This window comes from Notothenia rossii, assembly GCF_949606895.1.
Source record: "Notothenia rossii genome assembly, chromosome: 8".
Taxonomy (NCBI): domain Eukaryota; kingdom Metazoa; phylum Chordata; class Actinopteri; order Perciformes; family Nototheniidae; genus Notothenia; species Notothenia rossii.
Window position 1 is genome coordinate 26,434,318 of NC_136906.1, and position 27,949 is coordinate 26,462,266.

Below are 27,949 nucleotides of genomic sequence, written 5' to 3' on the forward strand. Positions count from 1 at the left end.
CCTTGCATCTTAGCTCCGCCTCCGTAAGATGCAAGCGAGAGACACGAGGAGGTGACGCAGGACAGAGGAGTCCTCAGGTATTAATTGGGATGTCCTCGTTCACTCAAACGTCACTCTTAGACGACGTCTGTTAATGACATGTGAACAGCTGTATCCCCTCTCATCGGGCTTAACTGAATAACCGCTTCGAACCGGTCCATTTCTGGTTAAATATTTATTTAAATGAATGAATCTTTCTCTTGTTAGTCAAGGAATTCAATGTATGATGGTTGGTCCTGCTTTTTATGTTCCGTTTTGGTGTAAAATGTAGCCTACATTTAAATACAAATATAATTATAGTAATGTGAAGCCTTTTAGAAATGAATTGCACATAATAATTCCCACGGAGCTGTGAGCACTTATACATTTATGTGACGCTTTTCCACTCATCTTCCAGTTGTCGGTTTTCCTCTGTTGAAATCGACCAGCTGTGAAGGTGGGGGCGGGGCTTTTATACGCGAGTGGTGAAAACACTTCCGCGTAGTCTGCTCGCGTGTATCCTCCCTTTCGTCTCCTCCCGCACCCCTCCTCCCTGGTTATGGCTAGAAAGGATCCGTCTAGTGTAAAACTCTCGCGATAGTTTGCAAGTCACGTGGCTGAATGTTTACGTTTGGCAGGCAGCCTTTCAGTTACGATCGTTAACATCAGTGGGCCACAGCAAATCATGGTGAGAAGCTAAACCATCTATTAATTATGTCAATGACAGGGAGTGTGATTGTTGAAATAGGGTGTTAGTGGTCTTGCTTTTCAAAGAAGAATGACAACACTCTAGATCACCAACACTGTGGTTTATTTTTTATTCACAACGTTGTCGCAATAAAAGTCCCAAGATAGCTGGTGCAATACAATGTTCCCTTTCAGTGTTTTACTATTATGTCTGATGTTTCTCTATTAATATTACTTCTGCATTAATGTGTATGTTGCATGTTACTGCTGTAGGTGTTTCCGAGCCGCTCCAACGAGAGTTACAACGAGAACGTGACGTCATATTTACACAAGACGGATCCTTTCTATCCTCTCTCGGCACTACACCCCACAATATTATGCCCGACTGTCCCACGTTGGAAGTCAATTGGGGCTTTTATTTTGAAATCTTCAATCGGAACTCGGTCTTTTTCCGAACAACTTGACATTCTTCTTCTTCAGCCAGAAATAGTGCTGAATCCTGTCAACAATAGCCTGATCTATTTTTTTGGCTGTATCTTCGCAAGATATACATTTTTTTCCTTCCAATTACTGTATTAACTGTGACTTTTAATCTTTCATGTGCAAACCGGCACTAAATATAAATATTAAATGAAATATGGCACCAATTCAATTCTGCAAATGTGATTTATTAATAAAACATCTGTTTATTATTGCAGTGTACCGGCAACACATCTTTAGATTTAGTTCAATTTAATTGATAATAAATGAGGGCAGACAGCAGTGGTTAAGAGTATACATATTTCAGATGAAAGTGTTACAAAAACGATATGGCTGTACACATAAAATATACACATAAATTAACACTTTTTTAATAATATTATTTGGGAAATATTAAAATGACATTTCACAGCACCATTGCAGCAGAAATGACTTTAAATGACAAACTCAGTGTGAAAAAGGTTAATAATTGCTCAGACATAATACAAAGTAGGGACACAATATAAACATCTTTAAAAACAAAAAATAAAAAGGTGTGTTAAGTAAGATTGTGGATGAAAGTTATTGGATGTATTAAACAATAACTTGTTTGTTTTAAATACATTTGTTGTGGGTGAAAATACAGGAAGAAAACCACATGTTACAGTGAAGACTAATGTTATGTTTCGATTTTAAAAACAGATGGTTTTAGGGAGAAGTTTGATCCAGAGCGTGATGAGCGAGTCTCAGGTTTTCTCTCAGCTCGTCCATCTCTCTCTCTGTTTTGCCCCATGTGATGCTCAGCTCCGTGTACATGTCTTTGTACTTCTTGGTAGCGTTCCTCTTGGCCTGAAACATGACAGACATTAGGTTTAATTCTCAATCTTTATTATTTATTATTCCAGCTACTGTATATGTGTGATTTTTACGACGTTGTAAAGGGCCTCTGTAGGGTAAATTAGAGAAATTACGTAGGTTATATTCTCAGAAAAAACATATGAAATGTAAGATTGAAGTTAAGAATTCAAATGAAAAAACTCACTAATGAAGTGGTACATCTCCCAGAAAACATTTGTTGAATATTACCAGAGATAAAAGTAGAAAATATACGGCAAAATCTCATGAATGTATGAGGCCGACCTTGCAAAGTGAAGCCATGTGGTTTCTGGCAAAACAATTTTTTACAAACAAAAGCGGTAATAAATCACTTCAGATGCTCACCTTTTGTGCTGATTGCAGGTCATCCCTCAGAGATGTGATCTCCTGCTTCAGACACTGAGCCTCAGACTCCTTCACCCGAAGGGTTATCTGAGATCAAAATAATAACAGCTTTATGTCTCCACCATCAAAAGTAAAGAGCTAAAACTTAAGTGAACACTGGAGATCAAATCATACTGCAGAGCTTACTGGCTTTGACTAATGAACTAGTTAGAGTTCAACATCTTACATTTTAAAAGGTCGGATGCTCTGGCTATGGTCTTTCAGATGACTTCTCATTATGCATATACATTTACTACATTTATGTTTACTTTCATTTGCGATCAGTCTCTAAAATAAATTAATATCCATTCATTTACACTTTTTTAATGTTTATATTTTATCCCTATATTTGTCCCGACAGTTCATAAATTGCAATCAGTTATGTTCAGCCACTGTTCAACAAAAACAACAAAACATTGAAATAACACGGTCCTTTTGTATAAACTTTATAAATATTTTCATATTTCATATTATTTTATCTTACTCCATCTCCACACAAGACTTATTTAAAAGAGAAGACTTACCTCCATTTCGTACCGGTCCATCCCCTGACTGAGCGGCAGAGCGTCCTGCTTCGCTAGAGAACACAGTCTGGTGATCTCTGCTGCCAGGTGACCGCTCAACTCCTGGAGGACAACATCAGAAACAAGACCACAATGAGGCTTTCATCTCAATCACACTCTGATGTGTTTAAATAGCCCATCGGCCGTTTTAGTCAAAAGTCATGTGTTTGTAAAGTAATGAGCAAAAGACTGGATATACTGCACGCGTTGTGTGAGATATAGGTATGCTGTATATGAAACACTTCAATTCTTGAGTCACCATGTGAAAAGAATAACGTTTTTTTGAACTATAACACGGCTTGTTTAAAAAAATGTTTTTTTATCGGTTAAGTATTCCTGTAAAGCTATGTAAATGACTAAGACACTATTTGCTAGGCAGTGCAGTTGGGGAAGCATTTTACCCTTTGCGGCAGCTTTGAGAATGTATTATTTTCTCTGCGGGTATTAACCATTAGCCATCGTGCATCGCAGCTCTCACCTGGTTCCTGGTCCTCAGGTCCTGGTTTTCCTGCTGGCACTGACACAAGGCCTTCCTCTCAGCATCCAGGGCCTGCACAAGATGGCCGCTCTCCAGGCATTTCAGAGAGAACTGTTGGGACAGAACCTCCAGCTCCCGCTGGTACGAGGCCAGCTCCTCACTTTACAAACACACAGAAATATTCTAAATAAACTGCAATCTGTACACAACAGTCACAATACATGTCAAAATATCACATTTGTTTTGGACAACATAGAAGATGTACCTGTGTTGTCTGCACATGTCCTCCAGGTGTGTGTTTCCTTTGCTGTTCTCTGAGCGACATCTCCTCTGCACCTCCCTCTCCAACTCCAGCTGGTAGACGTTCTTGATAGCCTCAATTGCTGAAAGAAGAATAATAATGAGCTAAATCATTTACTTTTCATGGTGATAGTTTGAAGCTTATTCAAAAAAGGAAACAGAGTTTATACAAAAAACCAAACTGAATAAAGCATTTTCACATAAAAAACATGCTTCATCTGTGGACACAGGATGGAGGAGCTCAGGGCTTAAGGATAAAGTCATCTCAGCTTGTGTCTTTGTTAACTTAAGAACCAGACGTCTAAAGAATAAAAGCCTTTATGAAAATATAAAGTTAAAAATGAATGAGATCTAAAAAGGCGATGGTAAACATGTGGCATTATTATGTGGGATTTAAAGTGCAGTTTTGACAGCTCCTCACCAGTGGCAGTAGCAGCGCTCTCCTCCTCCAGCAGCCTGTCTCTCTCCACCAGGAGGCGCTCCACTTCCTGTTGGTGTTGATGCTGCAGCTCCTCCACCCCCTTCAGCTGAGACTCCTCCATGGAGGTGAAGCCGCGCTCACATGTGGCCTGGAGGAGATGTTCATGTGAGTGACATACTCATTACCTTCAGGGTGTTAAGTCATTCTCTTTCACACCTATATTATGTTAAAACTTTTTGGGTGAAAGCAGCCAGTCAAAATAAATAAATAAAGACTTACAAAATATTGATTAGCCTGTGTCATGTTGGAAAATGGTTGTTATTCATTGGTTTACGTCTTTTAACACGAATGAAATCACTTTAAAATCTGATATGCATGTCTGTTATGAGGGATGGGTCAAATGATCTTTAAACTAAGGGCTTCTTAAGCCTGAACAAGCTGTGTTTGTAAACCCCTTGTGCTTTGCTTACCTTCAGTTTTTCCAACTCCTTCTCATGTTGTGTCTGAACAGAACTCATTTTCCCATGAAGCTCTTCTTTCATCTCCTCTTCCATGACAACCTGCAGCTCCTCCAGCTCCTCCACTTTTCTCCTCAGCAGTAAAACCTCTTTCTCTGACTCCAAGCATAGAGGACACGTTTCTTTATGAGATGCATCCTTTCTCTCTGCATTTTCATCTGCTCTCTCCTCAATTCCAAACTGACCTTCAGCACATGGAAGAGGGATTTCTGGACACTCAACCATCTCCTCTTCTTCCCCTCTTTCATCTGGAATACTTTCCTGTAACTCAATGTCTGATTCTCCTTGGTTGGCGTCTTCTGTCTGGCAACCTGTGTTTATCTTGTCCCCCGTTGACAACTGTTGTGCTTCGATGTTTGACAATCTTTCTCTCAGCTCCCTGTTTTCTTCCATTAGGCGGACACAGTTGCTGCAGGTGAGCGATTTCTGTCTTGTTTCCTCTAGTTGCCTCCCGTATGTTGAGTGAAGCCTGGCTAAATGATAAAAGTGCACCGCTTCAGTCGCTGCAGATTGAATGAAACCAGACATCGGATGCTCAGAAAAGTGAAGGTCAGCCGTCAGCTGGAGTTTGTCCTGTGCTGAGGTGCCAACAGAGGATGCAAGGTGATTTAGAAAATGTATTTTCATCTGTGTGACGCTTCTAAAATGTCCCATCTCATACAGCTTGCTAGTACAATCAAATATCCTACTTTCATCCGTCTTCTCGGTTCCCATCTCACTTGAAGTATTCCAATTAATATCCAGATTTGTTAGACTTTCCCTGCCTTCATCTGGGCATGTCTCACAAAATAGACGATGCCCTGACAGCAGCATTTGTTTCTCCACCATCATACTTTCTGTCACCTCACTGAGAAGCTCTTCCACAGGTTTCTCCTCTTTGAGCTCCGAGGGGTGTACTTTCACTTTGTCGTGCAGTAATCTCCAAAACTGCTCCTCCCACTTTAACTGACTCTCCACTGTAAGCTCTTCCTCCTTTCCCGAACCAAAATCCAACATCTCGATCACCTCCATTAATTTGTCCAAAGCTTTCAACCTCACGACCATCCCGTTTATCACTTGCCGTATCCTTTCTTCACCAGAAACACATTTATCTCCATCTTTCGAACTCTCCTTCTTCTCCAGCTCTTCACTCAGCCTCCTGACCTCTGCCTTGGCCTCTGCAGCTGATTCACGGTAGTATGTCTCCGCTCCCTTCTGCTCTGCGTTCTGCTTCTGGAGCTCCCTGCAGGTTGCTTCTGATTGCTCTAGCTGCTTCTCCAACGCCGTCAGCTTTGCCTCGGTAGCCTCGAAACATCTCAGCAGATACCCCTTACTCTCCTGTGGAGCTCCCTCTGTTGGAGAATTCAGCTGCAGCATGGCCTCCGTCTCCCTCAGATTCTCCTCCAGGGAGGCGATTAAGGTCTGCGCCTCCAGGAGCTGCTGCTCTCTTGAGCTGACCTCCATCTCCAGAACGTCCACCCTTGTTTGTCCCAGCTGCTCTACTTCAGGGAGGTGATGGGGTTCAGTGTACCTGCTGCTGAGCTCCACTTTGAGCCTCTCTATCTCTCGGTCTGCCTCTGTCAGCTGGTTCAGCATCTCCTGGTTGCGCTGGTTCAGAGCCTCCTTCTGGCTGGTGAGCAGCTCCACCTCTTGGGAAAGTCTCCTCACCAGCTCCGGGTCTGACGGTAGGTGTTGCTCTACACAGCCGTTCAGATGTTTGTCATCTCCCTCCTCCAGCGTCTGCAGAACCAATGATTCACTGTTTTGTATTTGTGTTTCTGCACCGGGAGCCTGCTCACTTCTGTCCAGCTGATTCTGGTGGTTCAATGTCCCAACGTTTAAATCTGTTTGTCCGTCACTCTGAGAAAATGAGTCTTCGCTATCTGATGCAGGTGATAGTAAAACAGGTGTGTCCTCTGTCTCAGGAAGAAAATCCCCCAGGTCTGTGAAGTTGCCTTCTGCGTCATGCAGCCAGATGCTGGGGGCTTGAGGATTTAATGAAGGCGGGACAAAGCTGAGCTGCTCCTGCATGCTGACAATGCTCTGCTGTTCTCTGCTTTCTGTGCACACATCCTTCAGGGTCTGTGCGTATCCGTTTAGTGTCTTTACATTTATGTCCGATGGGGAGAAAACCGATTCAGGAGTTAGAGGAGGGTCCAGCTAAGGGAAGACAGCAGAGATAGGTTAAAAGAAATAAGCATTGTGGGTATGAAAACTTAAAAAATAGGAACAGAATAGGAAGTAGATAAAGATGCAACGTGTGGCCGACCTGCTGCTGATAACATCCTGCCGCAGTCAGCTGAGCCTCCATCTCCAGCCTGCGACACTCGGACTCTGCCAGCTGGGCCTGCAGATCCTCCATCTTTAATGGGAAACCATTCAATGAATATAAATAATAATCAATTAAATGTTGAGATTTTACAATGATGAAATCAAAACATGAAGGAGTTGGATTCCTCCTTTGTGGATGAGAAAAATCCAGTTCACAAATGATGTTATGAGTTGTAGCAATATTTGACCCTTGTTGCTTAGAGGATAAAAACATTACATATTCATATTATTTTCCTTTTTTACTAAGTTGAGTCTTTTAACCAACATCAGTCCTGATCATAAACGTTGGGATTTGAACCTTTTCAGAACATTTACATTCATAAATACCTCCAGTATATCACACGCTACAGGGGAGGGGAAACCCCAAAGAGCTTTATTGGGCCCCTTTAAGTTTCAGATATTTTTTAAATACACACTTTAGTAAAGAACTAGAGGTTTAAATTCCAATATTTGTGGGGAAAAAGGTATTCCACATGCTTTATCACAGCCCAAATGATAGGAAAAATAAATGTGACAACAGCACTCACCCCCGTCCTGTAGCTGTCCAGCAGCTCCACAGGTTCTTCAGTTTCAGGAAACAGCGGGATACTCCTGTCCATTCTGAACATCGTCTTCTCCACCTGCTTCCAGCACTCGTCGATATCTTCCACCAATTTCTGCTGTGATTTCGGATTCAGTGAACCATCTGCTGTTTTATCTCCAATCGCCTCCCATCCCAGAGGGAAGCCCAGCATGCTCTCGTACTTCCTCCTCCGCTCCTCCCTCCTCTTCCTCCTCTCCAGTTCTCCTAACTCCAGCGGGCACAGAGCTTTAGTCCTCTGATGGTCCAGGGCGGGTTTGTTCTGAGCCCTGAACTCGGCCCAGTCGAAGGTTTTGTTGCGTCCCTCCCTCCGTCTCTCCATCACACTGCTGTGTTTTGGGTGAGGGTCTCTCTCTGAGGAGATGTCAGTGGGCAGAGAGTCCTGAGTCACATCTGGTCTGGGGAGAGCTTCAAGTGGACTGTGGAGGCCGGGTAAACTGATCACAACACATAGTAATGATTAGATTGTGGATGAAACATTCAGTTCAATTCTCTTTATTAGAGCAGTACAACGGTAACACAATCTAAAGGAAATGTAAAAAAATACTTTCAAAACACAGGGATATGCTTATTGTTCACTGAATGGTAATGTGCGGTGGTCGACAGGTGCAAACACGATACCAAAAACATTTCCATTCGGGAAGAACACACAGCAGTTTGAGACACGATGCAAATTCAAAAACACATCTAACAACTAACGTAACTAAATGAGTCATTTCAAATATATTGACAAAACACTTACGAGCAGGAAGCAGGAAACAGGTAACAGTTGAGCTTCTTCCAGTGTTTTTTTTATTTGCAGTGTTTTGTGTTTGCAGTGCTTTTGACAGTTAACAAATTAAAACTCTTCTTTTGACTGTAAGTCGGACCACCCAATCTTTTGTTAATCAAACAAATTGTTTTGGTACAAGCAGTAAATTACAATTTTTATTTATATTTATTTGAAAATGTGATATTAAATTAGACAGTAGATCATAAAACTATAGCGTACAGTGGTGAAAAGTAAATGTACCCAATAGATAAGACAGAACTTGATTACATACATTTTGTATTACGTTATGCAGTAAATGTTCTTGTAATAATATATTGTTCACACTGTTATATTCAGGGGTGCACATAACTGGTACGCAGGTACAAAAATCTGAATTGAGTAACGTCACTTGTGTCACTACGCACCTTTGCGTACCTCAAAACATCCAAACAAAAACACATATTTCGTCTTCACGTGTTTCTTGTCAACACTCAATGGAGTAAACTACGAGACATGTCAGAAAACCCAAAGACATTAAGCAGCTACATTGCCGTTTCGCTCCCTGCGAGAAATCTTCAGACTTTCTATGACTGATTGACCTGGGTGCTGGCCGAGCCGCGCAGGACATAACTGACGGACCTGTGAAGCTTTACAGGAGGCAGAGGCTTTATCACTGGACGACAGAGTTGTTCACCGTGTGCACAGACAGGGTTAACTTCGGTATGAACAACAGAATTGTGCCAAAACTCCGCCAACTGGCTGCAGTGGGAGACTCCTCACACTGGAGAACTGCGCAAAATCAGCTGATCACAACGTTTACGCTCTGTGGTCAAGCTGCTACAGTTTTATTTACACCAAAGTGGAGTAAAACACACAGCTGCAGACTTACTCAGGGTGTTAATGGAAGAGTTTGAAATCAGACAGAGGTGGTAGAAGTACTCAGATATTGTACTTGAGTAAAAGCAGAAGTACCAGAGTGTAGGAATACTCTGTTACAGTAAAAGTCCTGTATTCCAAATGTTACTCAAGTAAAATTAGAAAAGTATTATCATCAAAATATAGTTAAAGTACCAAAAGTAAAAGTAGTCATTGTGCAGAATCGTCCATTTCAGAATAATATATAGGATATGTTTTGTAATGATTGATCATTAAAGTGTTATCAAAGCTGGTAAAGGTGCAGCTAATTTTACAAAGTAGATCGAAGTGAAGTAAAGTACAAATATCTCAAAATTGTACTTAAGTACAGTACTGGAATAAGTGTACTTAGTAACTTCCCACATCTGAAATCAGATATGACTTCAAGTCATGTGATCATTTCTTAGTATTTGATCCTTCAACTTGGCCTCAGGAAATGCAAGGACTTCACAGTTTTGGCAACACGTTTTGGAGAAAGCAAATCGGAGGCTTAAAAAGAGACAGGGAGGTGCATCTTCATCATCTTCATCATCTAGCATGCAAGAAGTGTAAATAGAGGACAGTGAAGGAGACACTGACGAGGACAGTGAGGAAGACTGCACTTATTAACACCACGCTTCATGTGGGGTGAGTACCAAACGCTGTCTCCTGGTACTCATCTGATTAACTTACTAAAAAAGTGATGTGTACCCCTGGTTATATTGATACATTTTAATTAGAATAATATATTTGAGTATTTATTTTCCATTTGGTTTAAAAATCACTGAAGCTTTAAGGTTTCACCAAGAGTAGTTCATTTTGACTTTACCTGGCTACATCAGGGGCTTTAGCTGGACGGACGTTTTTCATCAGAGCCTGGATCCAGTTCTTACGTATCCCTGAAGTCATGGCTGACAACGTGTAGAGACCCTTTGGGGTCTAAAACAAACATTAAGCTTCATTTTATGTTAATGCAACATTTTGAGGTTTCTCTAGTGTAGGAAAATTTTTCTTACATGGATCTGGAAGCCGTAGTTCCTCTGCACCGAGAACTCAGACACGTTGAAACACTTTGTGAGGTCGATTTCACCTTCAAGATGTGAAGCCTGAGGGGAGGAAGCAAAATATATGTGAATGTATTCAAATAAACACTTTGTATTTTATTTCTATAAGCTATTTAATTAATATCAAAATACCTCTTCAGCTAGTGAGTCCTTGTAGTACCTCAGACTGTCAGCGGACAGCACAAACCAAGATTTCTTCCACTAGAGGGAACCAAAAGACAAATGAGTGAGAAGTTGTAAACAAACAGAATCAAATGTAATAAAAAATTCCATCAATAACATCTATTTGATTTAGGACAGATTGGTTTACCTGCCCATTTACATCCAGTTTGACCATCCAACCCTTTTTGAAGTTCAATAAATCTGGCTGTAACAAAACACAATGTTAACATCTTTGCCATAAACAACATTAACTTGTGAGGAAATTAAGCTTTTCAAGTCTTTATGGCCGCTTCATTGTGATGTATTTGTAATAGTTGTTGTCAATACCTCTTCTGATGAAGCTTTTATTTGCATCCACAAGTAATCAGTATTTCGTTTTGCAATTGTTAGTACAAAATATGATCTGTTTGGTGTCTCACCGTCATGATGGTGTCGGAGGTCCTGCGGTCCAGAGACTTGGCTCTTCTCTGGGGTGGCGGTGCGATGAGCTGGGTGATGTCTCCACATGACTGGAGCTTCTGTAGAATAAAAACATAGGATGATAAAAGCTTTGTTGTGCTTATTATCTTAAAAAGGGACAAACATACATATTTGCTCTCTTACATGTAGTGCTATTTATCAGTCTAGATTGTTTATGTGAGAGCTGTCGAGTGTTGAACAAGATGTCTGCACGTAGGAACCTTTCTTCTTCCCTATCGAAGGAAGAGGGAACCTTGTCATGAGCAAGATGCTCCTGACAGCATGACATGTAACAATGAAAGGTGTTCTCCTTGGCTAAGCTGTGAGTGTTAGCTAGCTGGATGGATCCGCTTTTCCTTTTGCGTGATGATAACGTTTGCAGGTATAGTTTGGTAGAAAGCTGTTCACAACAAGGTCTTTTGGAATATTTTAACTAAACAGAGAGACTAGAGCGGTCCTCCACTAAAGAAATTCAGAGTCGATTAACACTCATACTGTACATGTTAATCAACTTAATCAAATCAAGTTTTATTTATATAGCACATTTTTAAACGATTTTTGGTCGAGCCAAAGTGCTGTACATATAATAAAAAACAACCTACAGTAAAGACACTTTACAGCAAATACAACAGCACAGTTTGTGCAGAATATCAGTATGAGAAAACGACACCCTCTGTCCTTAGACCCTTACATCGTACAAGGAAACACTTCCAGAGAAAAAAAACTGACTTATTGATCAGTTGATTTAAAGAAGCCCTTTTAAGCTGTTTGTGGTTTTCCCTTTCCTGTAGTATGTTATGTAGCTCTTATGTGCATGTCAATGGTCTGAAAAGGCTAAAATCCCAAAAGTTTATCACCCACACACCCTCCCCCTGCCTGATCACCTCCATTGGACTCCTTTGTTTACTTCTGTAACATAATGACATCACGACCTAACTCTTGGCATTACTTTCTATTGGCCAGCGCTCCAAACCCATGGGTTTGTGATATGCGAAGGGGCGGGACATTTCCGATACATTTCTAAGCGGTTGACTAATCACAACAGAGCCGGCCAGCTAACCAATCAGAACGGACTGGGCTCTGGTTTCAGACAGAGGGTGAAAAGAGGTGCTGCAGAACAGGCACTGTGAGAACAATAAAGAGCTTTTTGAACATTAAAGCCTGGAGACATGTCACAGAGGGGCACCAAATACAAATATGAACCTGAAAATGAATTATATATCGTCTTGATTCGATCTAATTTAGTAAAGAAATGGAAGTTGAATAAGACTAAATCAATCGATTATTGGACCAATAGAATAAAAGATACACTGCCAATGCATTTGTAAGCCAAGTTTCATCTAGTTCCATTATACTCTACAGTAAGTATCTAAACAATGCAACTCACACAAAACAGTCTAAATTGAAAAAAAAATGAAAAATATATATTTTAGCTTTTAGGATGAACTGCCCCTTTAAGAGTTGAGGTGTTTTCTGAATCAGGACGGTGGCCGTTTGTATGTGCGGCCTGCATTCCTTAAAGCAGAGTAACCGATAGTCTGGATCCTTGGCAGGGACGTCAGCTGTAAGGATTAGGCCTGCTGTAGAGCACCGCGGGGAGCCCAACAGGCTTTTCTACACTGCCTGTTAAACTCTTACTCACATCACAACTCAACTGCACACGGATGACTGCATTTGGCTATGTGGAATGCATGAAAAGGTTTTAAACGCAACATAATCCCTGATACTTCATGGATTTTTGTATTGAAAATGATGCTACAAAGTCCCAAAGTCCCCAAATCCCTGCGTGCTTCTTCAGATCAGCTTCCATGCTGGCAAAGAGAAGTAGAGAATATATCTCTCTTTACATCTGATTTACAAAGCATTTATTTAAAGAAGCATTTTGTTTACTTGAAAGGACTCATTCTCCCTCTTATATAACAACTTCAATGGGGAAAAATGACCACTTACAGAACATTCTTTGTGTTTTCTTTTCCTGGCATTTACATTGAAAACCATCCAAGGACACAACACATGGAGGGACAGAGTGCTCTGGGCTTTTTCCCCCTTCTTCTTCCCAAACAATCGCTGACCGCTGCAGACAGAGCCTGTCCTCTGTTTGGGGAAGAAGCCTCCCAAAGCTGGAGGGGAGGTGGAGAGTGGGGGAGGACGAGGAGGCTGTCTTGGGAATCTCAGCCTGAATGAACTCCGGACAGGCTCTTTTGACCTTCTCCTGGCTACCAAAACAAACGCACCCAAAGACACATAAATCCTCCCATGGGATGAAATGTGCTGCCGAGTGTATTTAAAGGGCAAATCCTCTGGAATGAGCTTGTCTGTTTAATCAAAGATTAGCAGCTGCCACAGTGAACACCATCTGTGCCCAAATAAATGTACTCTTGTTTTCTACACCAGCCTTAAAGGGTTACTTCTCTATTTTCAACAAGGACTCTATCTTCCTATGTTTTTTTGAAGGGGCCCTATTACGTTCATTTCCAAGTTCATATTTGTATTATGTGCCTCTACTCTGACATGTTTACATGCTTTAATGTTCAATCCAGTGCTTTATTTTTCTCATATGCCAACAAAATAACTCTTCCCAGCACTCCCCTTTTCAAATCTCGCTCATATTTCCACCATTGTCCTCTCGCATCCATTCACTTCTTAGTAGACATACTGCATATTGATTGATTATTCAGTTTTACATACAAGTGACTGCAACTTTCACCTAATACTAAAATTGAGTTTTCCCATTTGTCACTTAGACACAAAAACATAGGTTGGAAAATACCAAAGTTACCCTCCCACTGGTGTTTCCTTAATGTGGTGCAGAGAAGCGGCGTTTATTGTGAATTAGCCTAACAAAGTCAACCAGGATTACAAGATTCATAAAAGTTCAAGTCAAACATGGATTATTTAGTTAATTCTTTGAAACACAGACCTGTAACATTAAGCACTTATCACATGAATTTAATGTGAAGGAAAATGTAAAGGCAAAGATAAGACTGTGTTCTTGAGGGGTGTTTCATGAAACAACAATTACAGTTAACCTTTTGTTTCTAAAAAAAAAAGGACAGCAATATTTAGAGGAAATGGGTTCACCATTTTGAAGGTTCCTCCAATAAAGTTCCCTTTTTTTTTGTTTACATGTAAAGTTTACACTACATGTATATATGAGTTGCCCTATTAGAATCATACTTTTTAAATATGAAATCATCTGCAAAGTCAACACACTGAAATCTGTATGTGATCTTAATGAAGTAGGTGGCCGGAAGTGGCCGATGGACAATCTGAAGGTAATTACTTTAACAATATTAACCAAGTAAAAGAACACACTTTATTTACATACCTCACGTGGGATGTGGACCCAATATGTCACGTGACCAACAAACACAGGAACAAACCGAGTGCAGCTGACTTATGTTGTGCCTCTATCTCTTCCGGGTGAGATCGCTGCTGACCTAGACATTGATGCCATTACTGCTCTTGCGTTGTTTATACTCGTGATTTCGCTCTTAATGACTGAGTCAAACCTAACGATTGCCGATTACCCCCCAATGAAGGTTCAAGGTTCAGGACATTATACAGAATAGCATTGCAAATACACATCACCATTAAAACCACCCAGTTTATTACTTCAATGCATTGCATTTATATGTACAATCATTTTCCTGTATAATGTGTCTGTGTTTATTATATCTTAAAAAAATGTAAACCAATGTTTAGACTTATTAAATACTTTATTATTATTTATCATATATGAATAACGTGCTATACAAAAAGTTTATTATTTTTATTATTATTATTATTATCATTATTTATAAAGGAAATCATTTGAAAAATATTTTTGTATATATATGCGAGCTGCTATACAAATATTATTATATTATTATGTATTTATTATCCTAATTATTCAATTTTTAATATTATTCACAAATGGGGAAATACAGTACATGGGAAAAGCTAAATGTTTAAGGAAGATTTCTAGTTATACGTACATACTTTTACACACACATATGTGTGATATTAAAGTAATGTACCGGTTAGTGCAACAACAAAACATAGTAGCCTAGTAGTTATAATGATAAGGCAAAGGCCTTGCTTACTGACACAGGGTTTTCTGAATTGAAGCGCTTGACTTACTGAAATAAGCCTGGTTTAACTGGTTATCTTGACTTGTTTTGCTTTTTGTTTTTGCGTTTTAGATACCATCACACAGACAGACGTTTGTAAATGTTAACTCACCTCCTTAATCACTAAGGTCTAGCCCAAACAACACACAGTGACTGTCATTCACAAACAGGTGTGCACTTGAAAAGGAAGCACGACACTGAGTTTATCGGGTTCAGTCAATACGAACCGTCACAGATACTCCTAAAGATTTAATTAGGGGCAGTGTATACTTTAACTACTTTTATTGCACAATCAATACTTTGAGATGTTGAGACTTCTACTTGTAGTGGAGTATTTTCAGTTTGGTATTAGTACTTTTACTTCAGTAAACGATCTGAATACTTCCACTACTTGCTGCAGAGTCACAGTTCAGACATGATCTTGTTTTAGGTCTTCCCTGGAAAAAGTCTGTAAGAGGAATGCTCTCTCCCAGACAACACACACACACACACTCGGAAAGAAAGGTGGGCAGAACGCCTTCGAGGCATCAAAACCAGTTCTGTTCACAAACAAAATGCAGCTCCGAATGAATCACCACTTCTCTCCCACCTGCCGACACACGCTCCCACTGGCACACATGCTCGGAGCAAACACAAGCCTTGACACGGCAGGATCCACTCTTCCACGCGTTTCATGCCAAACTCTCATCGCCTTCTTTACACTAACTGAGTCTTGAGTTGTTACGATGCAGGATACTTGAAGAAATCAAGTCCTGATTTGTTGACAGATGAAAAAAGAAATCAACTTTGTGCTGAGTTTCATCTTTGAAATGGCGTTGTTCTCTGAGTAACACCTGGTTGTGTGAATCATGTTGAAACCAGCCCGGGGCAGGCGGAGCGCAGCTGGAAACAGTGACTGCTGTTCATCCTGTCAAACCCACCTTGAGATTAATCAGCCATTCCTGTTCGTGGTCATTACTATCAAATGGAAGTTCAGTCAGGAACTGGGTTTCTTGTGTATGATGAAGTCGCCCTGAAACCAATTATCTTAAATTCTTTCAATCATGTTGGCTTTGTTAATGCATATGGCCTACTTTATGTCAATTGAATTTAAGTTTAAGAAGTTTAACCTCAGCTACTACGCTAAGTCCATTATAAAATGTTAAGCCAAAATACGGATACCTAGATTCTTAACCTCTTAGGCCCCGGCCCCACGAGGACGAAAACGGTCGTTTGTGTTACTGTTTAGCGTCATAATGACCGTTCGGCCACACGAGGACGACCGAATATGACAGTAAACAACTGCGGACACGATAACGGGTCCCAAGGTGGATAGAACGGCATACGCAACGCTCTGGGGGGTCCAACGGCTCCGTGTGTAGGCCCTATACGATCATTTTCTGATAATGATGACGCAATAGCCCCGCCTCTCCCCACCTCTGCTGCTCACCCCCACGTCAAAGTAAACTGCACACTGAATTCAGATTATTTATCTTTCTCTCGATATGGACATGAACGCGAGTGAAGTCTAATCTGACAGGACGGAGACACGCAGCTCTGCTCACCTGCAGCTCACCTGCAGCCCACCTGCAGCTCCTCCCGCTGTGATGCAGCGGTGAACGGAGCAAAACACACACTTCAAGTCAGATCATCACCCTTAGCTATTTTAATTACCTAGTTATAAATATGTTTATTTTTTACTGTCGGGTCACTCATTACAGGATCAGCTGCTGCTTGAGACAGACACTGACGCTGTCTGAAGAGAGGGAGGAAAAAGAGAGGCTCCATGTATTATATTATTATATTATATAGATTCGTTATTCATTTGTTTTAAAGCTCAATAAATAACAAAGAAGACCTTTGACCGGCACTTTTATAATTTTGTCCGGAAGATTTCAACTTTAATACACGTTGACTGACTCTGCCCGGTTCCCTCGGCCCCCACCGCGGAGAATAAACAGAAGGGCAACCATGACAACCATGCTTCTTCGCTGCTTTTGTGGAGGAAGTTACAGCGCCACATACAAGCTCCATATGTACAGCAGCTTCTCCAGCGGTTGGCGCTAAACGGAGCTGTCTCGTGTGGACAGACACTATCCGGTGAACATTGCGTGTGGACCCGGTGTGGACGGAAGCTTTTTTGCGATTGCGTTAATCCTATGCGTTTAGCCGTATGCGTCCTCGTGGGGCCAGGGCCTTAATGTATAGCAACAGTTTGACAGATATTTGGAAGCCATTTTGAACCACTTCAATTGTAGGAACATGTCCCAAACACCAGGTTGTTGATCCCTGCCTAAGGGCTGCACTTTTCCAATAAAAATGTTCTTTCTGTATCTCTTTGTGTTTTGATATATTGCATCATTTAGTAATCATATATTTTCTATAAAAACACATTGACATATCTAAGACTGTGAGGAAAAAAGACTAGCATGTTGTGTAAAGAGCAGTGGCATTGTGTAAAAGAAGGTTGAAAATGTTAAAATAGCAATCAGGACTGATGTTGGTTAGAACAATTCAACATTCAATTGGTGGGAGTGGATTTTTTTTTAATGTTTTTTAAAATAATTCTATGGCAGTTGTTTGACAATTATGTTCCTACAATAAGCTACAAAAACAGTACCAAAGTTACAACAATAAAGGTCACTTCACAAGGGGTGTATATGCTTTTTTCAGAAACGATGTCAGGTATTTCCACAAAGCAACGTGACAACCCCTTCCTCTCAGGCCCCTATCCGTCCAAACATAATGACCTCATTCACACTTACAGTTTGTGCCCGACAGCTAGTTATTACATAGCTTATTTGTAGATGTGTTATTTACCATAGTTAGCCCTCTATTTTCACTTTTAAAATGATAACCAAATGTTGCCTGCCGCTTCATTTGAGTGGTTTCTATCAGCTCATTTAGCTCCAAGCAAGAAACTCTCCTTTAACCTACGCTGTGTGAGCTTAATCAATGTTTTTACAACAAGAATGATTAAACATGCAGAAACTTGTAGAAATCACACAAAGATGTTGCTTTGGTGATTTGGAAGTATGTACTGTGTGTTGTTTAATTAAACACACCTCCTGGGTGACTAACCCTGAAGGTATTTCAAGCTCGTCCAACAGGGAGGAGACCTGGTGACTGACCCATAACTCAATTTGGATGGATTCAATATTGACACTGTCCAATGAAAACCATTCAGGTGATTTACAATAAAGAATAGGGGAAGTTTTTTTTTTTTACATGTTAAGGAAATGTTCTTCTTAAAGGGGCCCTAATATGCTTATAGGGGGGGGGGGGGGGGTTCTTTCCTGTACTGTGTTAAAAATGATAAGTTGATAGGCATGTAAATGGTTTCCAGCTTTGTTGACAGTGACCCTTGAGCACAACATTGTAATCAGTTTGTCCTTATCTCCAAGTTGACGCTTGTTCCACATTTGAAGAAATTCAGCGCATTCTTGTGAATGGGCCGAGGCTACCAGAAAGGAGAAACCAATGATTTTCCTGTCTCTATTGACCAACGTACTTTTATTTCATTTGTCACGAAATATGTCCCTAGGAGAAATAGGAAGCGGAGAGACTTGAAAAGCCTCTGGTCAATGCTTCCAACCATTCCACTGATGCAATATGATAATATGGAAAATGGATATGAAAATGCCTGTGGTGACATCTTATGTGGCATGTGGGTGTCAGAAAATAAATGTATGGTTTACCTGTGTAGGGTTGATACTTGATAGTACACTATAGTATAAGTACTTGGTGTGCTTACCTCTCGGTGGTTGCTGCGAGCTTCACTCCTTCCCGTCCTGGAAACAGCTGTCCTCGCTCCTTCGTTCTCGCTGGCCTCCAATCCCAGCAGCCTTTCTGTTGACCTGCCATGGCTGGAAAATATCTCCAACTAATGAGTGAAAAGCATGAGGCTTCCCTGACCTCGCTAACACACGGGTGGTTTCTGACATCATTTCCACCAACATGAACACGACGATGAAAGCTTGATAACAGGCTCCAAACAGCACCTGTGCAGCGGAGAATATCCTTTTTCTGAGAGTCAACACTGCTATTGTTGCTAATAAGAGACTAGATAACATCCTGTTGTACGGCAGATATAACATTCAACATATCGTTTAGCATCATAGCAAGCTAACATTTAATTAAAAAGCACAAAGAAGAGCTGAGGCTGTTGGAATGTCATTAGTTTTGTGGGAATTTGATCATAAATCAAAGTATTCAACAAACTGATGGCGGCGCAAGATGAAAAGTAAGAGGAACACCACATTTATTACAATTCATCCTGAGGGGAACATAAATGTCTGAACCAAATTTCGTAGCAATCCATCAACTAATAGTAGAGAGAGAGAACAGAGATATCACTCAAAAGCTGTTTCTTGTTAGCACATGTGTTAGCTTTGCTGCTAGAAAGAGTATTCATTATTAACATACAAACAAAAACACAACGTAACCTTTCAAATCTTATTATTTAGAATATTTGACCCTCCTATTATCCTTGAGATGATTATTAGAAGCCACTATTGTTTCTAATCATTGTTTGATGTTTCAAAATACATGATTGAGGATTGAATCCAGGCTTTTTCAGGTGTATAAAAACATAGAGGAATTTACCATAATTTGTTTTGGCTGATATTGCGGTCACTGTCACATGCAATCATATTATCTTTAGGGCCTTAACCTGCCATAACCATGCCTGTAACATTTGTAAAGGAATCCCCTTTGAGTCCCATACTGTGGGGGATGGGAAACATGGTTTTCTGTGAGGTTAGGGTTCACCTAATGTAAAGGAAAATGAAATAAAAATACTCATCTTGCTTTGCCCAATGGCCACTGTTACAACATGCCAGGAGTACAGGGGCCATTTCATTAACAAGTATTCAAAAATGTAATCAGATAAAAATGGATTTGATGCTTGACGGGATTTTGTAGAATCTCCCCCTGAAATGTTTTGTAGTATTAAAACAAGCTCTATTAGTGTGTTTTTTTTAAAGTTATAAATGAGAATGCACCAACTTACGTTCTTTACTACACAGAAGCAAAGAGCACATTCATCTGGAAACTAACTGTGTTTCAGCAAGCCAATATCTGTAATTTATTTATGTATTGGGTAATAAGTCCTTCAGGGCAGAGTTACACAGAGCACTTTAAATCTTCACACTTGCAGTACAGTATGTGCACTTCATGTTCCTCATAATTTTTTAGGAAAGATTTAGGCAAGGCGTTATGATGAACATATGTTTGGCATTTGAATATCCGTTTAAGAATAAACGAAAAAGTGAATTATATTTATGTCATTCATAGTTGCGCCTCTTTTTCTGAAAAATCTGCTCTTGAACAAGTTTGTCAAATACATAACGCCCTGCAGCCAGATTTGTGGGGGTTGTCAAATCAATAACCCCTGAGTGTTGTGTGATTCTGTCAGATCTAATAGATGTTTTTGATATTTTTCTCTAAAATCATCCCCTTGTGTATTTCACGCCAAAGATGGTAAAACTGCTTCTGCCCTGAGGTATGTTTTGTAATTTAAACAGTTTTCCCCGAAAGATAATCCCATTGGAATCAAACTAACATTCTGTACAAACAAACACAACATGTTGAACTCTGAGACTCTCTTAGGACATTATGAATAGAGTTCTGCCTCTGGTGGGTTCATACAGCTTTATGCCCTCAAACCTAGATTCCAGCTGAAGTCTACGTTCTCAGGCAGACAGTCAGTATTAAAGTGCTGAGAAACAATGCCGCAGATATCTAATTACAGCAGCGTTTTGGAATTTCTGGCCTTATTTGGAGGGTATTTGGTTTTTTTGTTTCCCGAAAAGGCAATGAGTGAATAATCTCCTCACGTGACCAGTTTACATGCTGCTGGGGCACAAAGTGGGAGGGTTTGTGTAAGCTAAGTTTAAAAATGCGGCCGTGTGATCTCTAATAGAGGGGTAGAGCACAAGCCTTTGATCTGGTGTTTAGCGGTGTGTGATGGCTGTTCGGCTTTATACTGGGGGGGAAAGCAGAGAAGCATTGGATGTCCTTTGTGCTAATTGCTTGCACATTTACCCCCTTTTCCTCTGCCAAGGAACTTTAGAGGCTGTTACTAACAGAGAGCAAGAAATCAACATCTGACTGCTGCCAAGCACAACATATAGAAGGGTTTTTACACATATTATTATCCAACATTGGCTGGAAATTGACCTTCAATTCCTTTATTACCTTTTGTCCTGGCTCTGGTTCTTGTTGTTCGCTGATGTTTGGATGTTGTTTGACTCAGACTGCTGGCTGGTACTGCCAGGCTCTGTGTTTCCACTGCTCACCAAGTCCAAGGAGACCGGGCACAGGTAGCCGTTGCCTGGATATAGAAAACAACACAAAGCTGTTTCAGACTTTTTAATAAACCGAGAGCAGGAACACAGTTAGTTGGAATTCAAGCCGTGTGAAATCATTATTTTTCAATCACACAACACATTATGTCAGGGTTCACAACGAGGCCAGTGGCGCAAAACCGCCAGGGTTTGTCCTGGTAACAGTTTGATTAAGATAGTAATGTATTACAGTGCAGTATCTGTGGTACAGGACATTATCTTTAAGATAGGAAGAGGAAGCAGCTTGAGGAGTTGTTCTAGATCAGGGCAAATAGTAAGTATTTCTTTAGGTTATAAACATTCACTTTTGCTTTTTTAACATTGAGAGAACCACAAACCAAATAATTGCTAATAAAGATTGGAAGAGGCTAACTACAATGACGTAATCATAGATAAAAAAATAGCAAAAGAAATGTCGAACGGCAAAAGAGGGAAATGACTTAAAGTAAAGGCACATGTTTGTACTTTGGATACTATTTACATGCACACAAACCTATTTAACACACCACAGGAAAGGGGTTAAAGTGCCTTACAACAGTGATCTGACAGATGCTCAAAAGGACTTCACAACTGCAGAACTTGGGGATAATTATCTGTGTTTGTCGATGTGCGTAAGCCCTTGCAGCATCACACATGGAATCCATTGGTAAAATAACTATTCAGTGCAGTTTTATGAAAATATAAGATGTTTAAGATAAAAGGCTTTCTGAAATAAGTCACTAATTCTATCACTTTTTTTTTTTTAATATGTTTCCAGATATAAATCAGAGTGGATTCATTTTGAAATGTCTGTTTTATATAGTTTGTTCAAAAGGGTTCATGGTTTGATTTCTACTACAAAGCTGCTAAAGAAAGTCATCATAAAACACATTTGTGAAACAATTATGGTCCAGGAACCCATTGACAAGAGGGAACCCTTTTTGGATTAGGACCCCTCGTGTATGACCCACATTGCTCTAATGAAGCAGCCTATAGGCACAGTCTTTATTACAGGACCTTTCCAGACCCTGCAATAAGTCTGACGCCAGATGGGAGCTTCTGTCCACTCTTTGGCAGCACAAAGAGGAATACCTGCCCGCTGCTAATCATCCAGCCTATTAGGACGTGTTTAGGAGGTCTTTTATGGATCATGTTTGGTTTTTATGATGCCTGAAGGTTAGAGACACATGTTGTCCTGCACATCTGCCTGTGTCTTTCTGTCTGTCTTTTTTTATGTAACTTCCTGCTCAAACTTCATCCCATGATTACAAGTCAGTACTGGGTCAACGTGTCTTAAATGAAGTGTGTAAATAACAAGCTGGAAATGTGAGAACATCTGCAGGACGTTAGGACAGTGAGAGAGAGGACAGGAAGTGGCTATGATTGGCCGACGGACATTAAAGCCTGGGTGCGTGTTTGTGAGTTTGTTTTTGCGTCTGCTGCACCTGCAGGGGTCTTCTCCAGGGTATCCGAGTCTGGGAGAGTCCACACAGGGGTTTCACCCGCTCCCACGCCCTGCTGCTGGTCTTCCTGCCACCGAGCGGACTCTGCAGCGGACTCTGCAGCGTTCTCAGACGACGGTAGACTTGGATCAGTTGCAGCCATCTTTGCTGGACTAGGTTCCTGATGTTTTGAAAGAAAAACAAAAAGACAATGCTGAGACAAGCTTTTGCTTTTATTCATTAATGCTGATCTCAATCCCCTGAAGCCCAAGGTAACAGGTGTATTTGTCCAACAGCCGAAACATCGAAAGATATTCCATTTAGAGCTGAAATTACTCAAATAAATCAACTAGTCTAAGGGCAAAATATTTCATGAAAAAAATGCCATGTCCTTCTTCCTTTTGCTGATTTATATTTAACGTTTGAAATTGTTGCAATCTGATGCTGCAATATTTATTTTATGCTGTGGCATTGTGATATATTTTCTGACATTTTGTAGGAATGATTTAATTTAAGAAAACAAAGTCAGCAGATCTCTAGTTGTAGCCCTATTTCAAAACACAGAAAAAGCACAACAAAATTCATACAATTGAACAAAAGCTTTTTGAAAGTGCTAGAAAGCCAAATGCAAAGGGACTAATTTTCTGGAGAACATGAAGGAAATCTGAAACTTTAAAGCAATCAGCTCAGTAGAGTTTGATATGTATTAGCAATGTTAGCGTCTTTAGTGATAGTTGGTGCACCACTTTGGTCCAGACCAAAATCCATCAACAACCACTTTATGTATAGCAATGCCAATTTGAATGGACATTCATGTTGCAGATCCTCAGACCTTTCCTGAAGCATTTCAGGTTTTCCTGTAAACATTTCAGGTTTTCAGTGAAATGTCTTCACAGCTAAGATGGGTGGCCTAGACATTTAGTAAACAAATATCCAAGTACCCTGTTCATCAATTGGCACTACAGGAAAAAACACAACGTGTGCTTGATTGACATGTGCTTTGTTACCTGGGTGGCAACCGGTTCCACTTTGCGTTTCTTCTTCTGATTCGGCTTGTCAGTCCGTAGATAGACGGTGAGCTGATCACTCCACCTGGTAAACAAAGATAGAAACAGCACAAACACGTCATTAGTTACTATGCCGTGACACCTTATTCCTTCCTTTTGTTTACACTTTTTTTACTGACCCATTAATAATCTCTTTATTGTCACCACGGATGAATATTTCCTGTGCTGGAGTGACAATGCCGAGTGCGTTCCTCTGTCCCGTCCTGGGCTCTGCATCAGCGATGTTTGTACACAGATTCAGGTTCACCGTCCCCTGAGGCAAAGTGCTCGGCTGAGGGGAAAGCAGAGGAGAGAGCTAGTTACGAAATCTGGCTTAGCGGTATTGTTTTTGCTTGGACGACTGACGATGACTGACAGTTAAACAGAGAGTAGTTTGTGGTGTCAAGTGTGGAGTGCAAGAGATTTGAGAGGATCACAGAGAGTGGGGGATGTGTGCATTAGAGGACAGCCTAAGCCCAAATCATCTGCACACAACATCTGGCCTAAACATGCCTGCTTTATCCCAACACACTGTAAATGCAGATGCATGTACAAAGCAGGCTTGACTGTACACAAGGGCTGAACCCTATAGTTTGAGCTTCTTTTATGGCATTTCACCAACATTTGAATGCTGGGCAGCTTCTTATTTGACTTTATGTGCATGTCTATTCGTTGTGTTTAAACGCTGTATTTTCTGCACATTATTTCTGAACAACATTACTAAACAATTTGTAGAATTAGAATCCAGTGGTGACTGTATATCATTGATTCCAAACATCTCCAATAATTCCAGAGTGATGTGAAATCCAAAAGTCAACATTTATTGAAAAAATATATAACATTTTCATGATTCACAACCTTTATTTCTCTACATCCAATATTCTTCTTAAATACATGTTTCATGTTCAGGTTTAAAAAATAACATTTGTATTAAGGTCAGTCAAAAACAAAGTCTAACAGCGCCACAAATTATAGTTATATAACCACTTCACCAAAAATCTATTTTGGCTCAAACAAATATCGTAAATTATTGAAGTGGTATCAATGAAAAGAATATCATATTAGTTTCCCATGTATGCCTGGTGCTCCATCTAGACAACATCACTTTCATACTGAAAACCACTTCAGTTTGGAAGAATTAAACGTTGATTTAAAAAGTTGATATAATCTGATTAATCAGCTTGTAGAAAAATATGTTATTTTATAAATGTTACTATAGTTTTAGGGGGACATTTAACCTTTTGTTCCAAAAAGACAAAATAATGACATGATGGAGCCCTACTGTACAGTTCTACATGTTCTTTTGTTTGGGTTGGGGAATGGTGTTACTATCTGAGCACTTACCAGTTCATCCAGGGCGAAGCTCAGGCTGCCGTCTTCATACAGAATAAAGAAGCGGCGCTGCCATTTCTGTATTAACACAAGACAAATAAAATCACCACAGCACCATTTGTCTTGAGTAAAAAGTCCTGATAAAGATGTATAAAATAAAAAGTGTGTTTCAGCTTTGTGTAATCATGTCCTACCCGCGACCTCTGCATCGGGTTGGCAAAATCTGTTCCCTCAGGCGCCAAACACAGCCAGCCTCCATAGACGGGTTTTGCCTGGAGAAAAGTGGAGTTAGCATTCAGCCTCTGGGGTGTTGGAGCACACAGCAGTATTGATTGACAACTGTTTATATATAATCAATCAATGGTTTATGAAAATATTCCAGCTAAAATATCAAACATATTCCAGTTCCTGCCATCTGTACTTAAATATATTTCCGTTTGTTTTTTGATTGTTTCACGGTCGATTATGGTTATTAATGTTTGTTTTTCTATGATGTGTTGTATTCACCTTGCTGGGATTAACCAAAGCCACATTTTCCCTGAGGTGTTTCAACAAAGTAGATCAAATCTAATCTATGTGGGTAGTTTTAGGAGGTGATTTAGAAACAGTGGGAGTCATTTGAATAATCAGGTTGATCAATAGTCAAACTAATCTCTAGCTGTGGCCCAGATAACTGATCAAGAAGACACTTCATTTTGCTGGTTTTCAGCTTTTGTTTTGGTGGTCTTCCCAAACAGATACAGTATTGTTTGGGTAGACCACCAACACAAATCAACCTTATTATTTATTTGGTTTGGTCTATTAAATGTCAGATAAGGCCTCTTTGATTTTTGTATTGCTGTCTGTTTGTGCTGAAAACTCGCTGGCTGTATGCTTCTCTAACAAAGTGATGTATGTGTATGTGTTTCGCAAAGTGTTCAACACGACAGCTTTTTCTCTGAGTGCACAGCTGAGGGTAAAGCCATGTGCAATGTTGAGCAACGGTGCTGAAATTACAGGGCACAGTGAAACCAGTCAGGGGGACAGACAGTAATAACATATTTTAACAATGTGAGGCATGCAGGAAGCCGTCATGATGTACTCCTTACATCACCTGCACATGACAGACCTGCAGGAGCAATGTTTTCAGAGGCGGTAAACCAAGAGTTTAGACACTTAATGTGAGCACAAAGACTTGTCGATTCTGCTGGAATGTTTCGCCAAAAAGAGGATTGAGAAAACATTTTGATATTTGATCAGCCTTATTATTTGACATATCCAGTAAAGAGAAAACATTTGAGATTCTACCATCTCAAATAGCTCTTTTATAGCCCCAGGCACATTTAAAATGAATCAAAACCATTTCATCTTTTGACGAATCAATTATCACTAGGAATTTGAATACATCACCTAGGGCTATTGAGATTGCAAAATATGTGTCTTTATTTTTTACATATTAGACAAGATGATTACCCAAGTTAACTAAATGTATAATTTATTCAAAGAGATGTAATACTTTACATTTTGTTTGCTAGTAGCTTCAACATTATTAACTAAACGTGACATGTTAGTCAAATCATTCCTGACATGAGTCATGTGTCAACAGATCAAATACTTATATTGTTATTTTTTATGTATTTGGCTTTTAAATCTTCTGTTCTTTTACTTAAACTGCTTTTTCTTGGGCTTTTAATTAAGGATTAATTTCACTAGTTGTTAATTGCCTTCTTGTTTAACCTTAAGTAAATTATGTCAATAATACTTCCAAACTGACTGGGATTAAGGGACTGTTTAAAAATGACCAGGCTGAGGAGGGAAGGCCGAAACTGATATTTCAGTTTTTTATTTGAACGACCCGCCTACCTTGCATTATTAATATCTTACTCAGACCCACTTAATGACAACAAAAACAACACCATCCACACCCTTATATCTCAACATGTGGTACTTGGTTGGTTCAACTTATTCCAGAATTAATCAAATAAAATACAACATAAATAATCAAAACAGGAGTAATCTCAATTTTAAATATATTTATTGAATCATTATTCTCAATGCATTTGTGTACAGTCCCTAACTAAGCAGACATTTTAAACGTTGTTTGGACTAAACAGATACATAATTGAACATTAATTTAAGGAAACCAGCAAACATCCGGTCAATTAGGGATGCTAACATCCATAAAATAGTTAGGCTATGTTGGAAAACGATGTCGAATAAGAGTTACAAACATATGTTTTGAGTTGTAACAGAGGTGACAGTTTCATTATAATAAGCAATGTTAGGATAAAATCACCTTTTTGTTGAAAAAAGTAACAAACATTGCCGAAGTAAAAATGTAAAGTTTAACGTTAAGAAAGAGGATGCTAGTAACAAAAGAAACAGACCACTACGTCGAATAAGGGTAACAGAAATCATTTCAAAATATCACATATTTTAATCTGTTAGAAAGGCCGTTTTACTTTTTTTAAAGAATTGACTAAGTGTGGTGTCGCATTAATGATATTAATACAAGTGTAACGTTACCTGCTCCATGTCATGGTCGTTCAGCAGATGCAGCTCGCGGGACTTGAAGCAGTTTTGACATTTACTTTTATTAAAGATGTTGGCTTGAAATTTGTTGCACGGGTTCGTCCCTTTTTCTCCCGACATGTTTCGCTCCTGTGCTGCAGAGTAATCCACAAACAACCCGCACTCCCTCCTGCGATTTTTGGCATTGAATGGTGATCCTGAACCAACATCTGTCAAACTGTTGACTCTCTATCGTCATGGGCGGGTCATCTGACGCGGTACATCCAAACAACATCCG

At 39.9% G+C, this 27,949-nt stretch overlaps 1 protein-coding gene and 1 long non-coding RNA gene across 2 annotated transcripts; one reads left to right on the forward strand and one right to left on the reverse strand.

The window, feature by feature from the left end:
• The first annotated feature begins 297 nt into the window (after nt 1–297).
• LOC307015522 lies at nt 298–1,733 on the forward strand. The gene is made up of 2 exons (XR_013801563.1): nt 298–706; nt 979–1,733. It is a non-coding gene; the product is annotated as an uncharacterized lncRNA (long non-coding RNA).
• On the reverse strand, nt 1,353–27,914 carry LOC307015507 (uncharacterized protein). The gene is made up of 22 exons (XM_079644162.1): nt 27,667–27,914; nt 25,356–25,433; nt 25,174–25,239; nt 23,970–24,121; nt 23,791–23,875; nt 22,787–22,964; nt 21,214–21,349; nt 18,770–18,881; nt 10,885–10,983; nt 10,614–10,670; nt 10,436–10,504; nt 10,256–10,345; nt 10,069–10,178; nt 7,542–8,031; nt 6,953–7,045; nt 4,657–6,843; nt 4,187–4,334; nt 3,731–3,848; nt 3,466–3,625; nt 2,949–3,050; nt 2,386–2,472; nt 1,353–2,013 (listed from the first exon to the last, which is right to left on the reverse strand). Exons 1-22 carry the CDS (start codon nt 27,790–27,792, stop codon nt 1,873–1,875), a joined length of 4,884 nt encoding a protein of 1,627 aa, XP_079500288.1. The 5' UTR covers nt 27,793–27,914; the 3' UTR covers nt 1,353–1,872.
• Nucleotides 27,915–27,949: the final 35 nt, after the last annotated feature.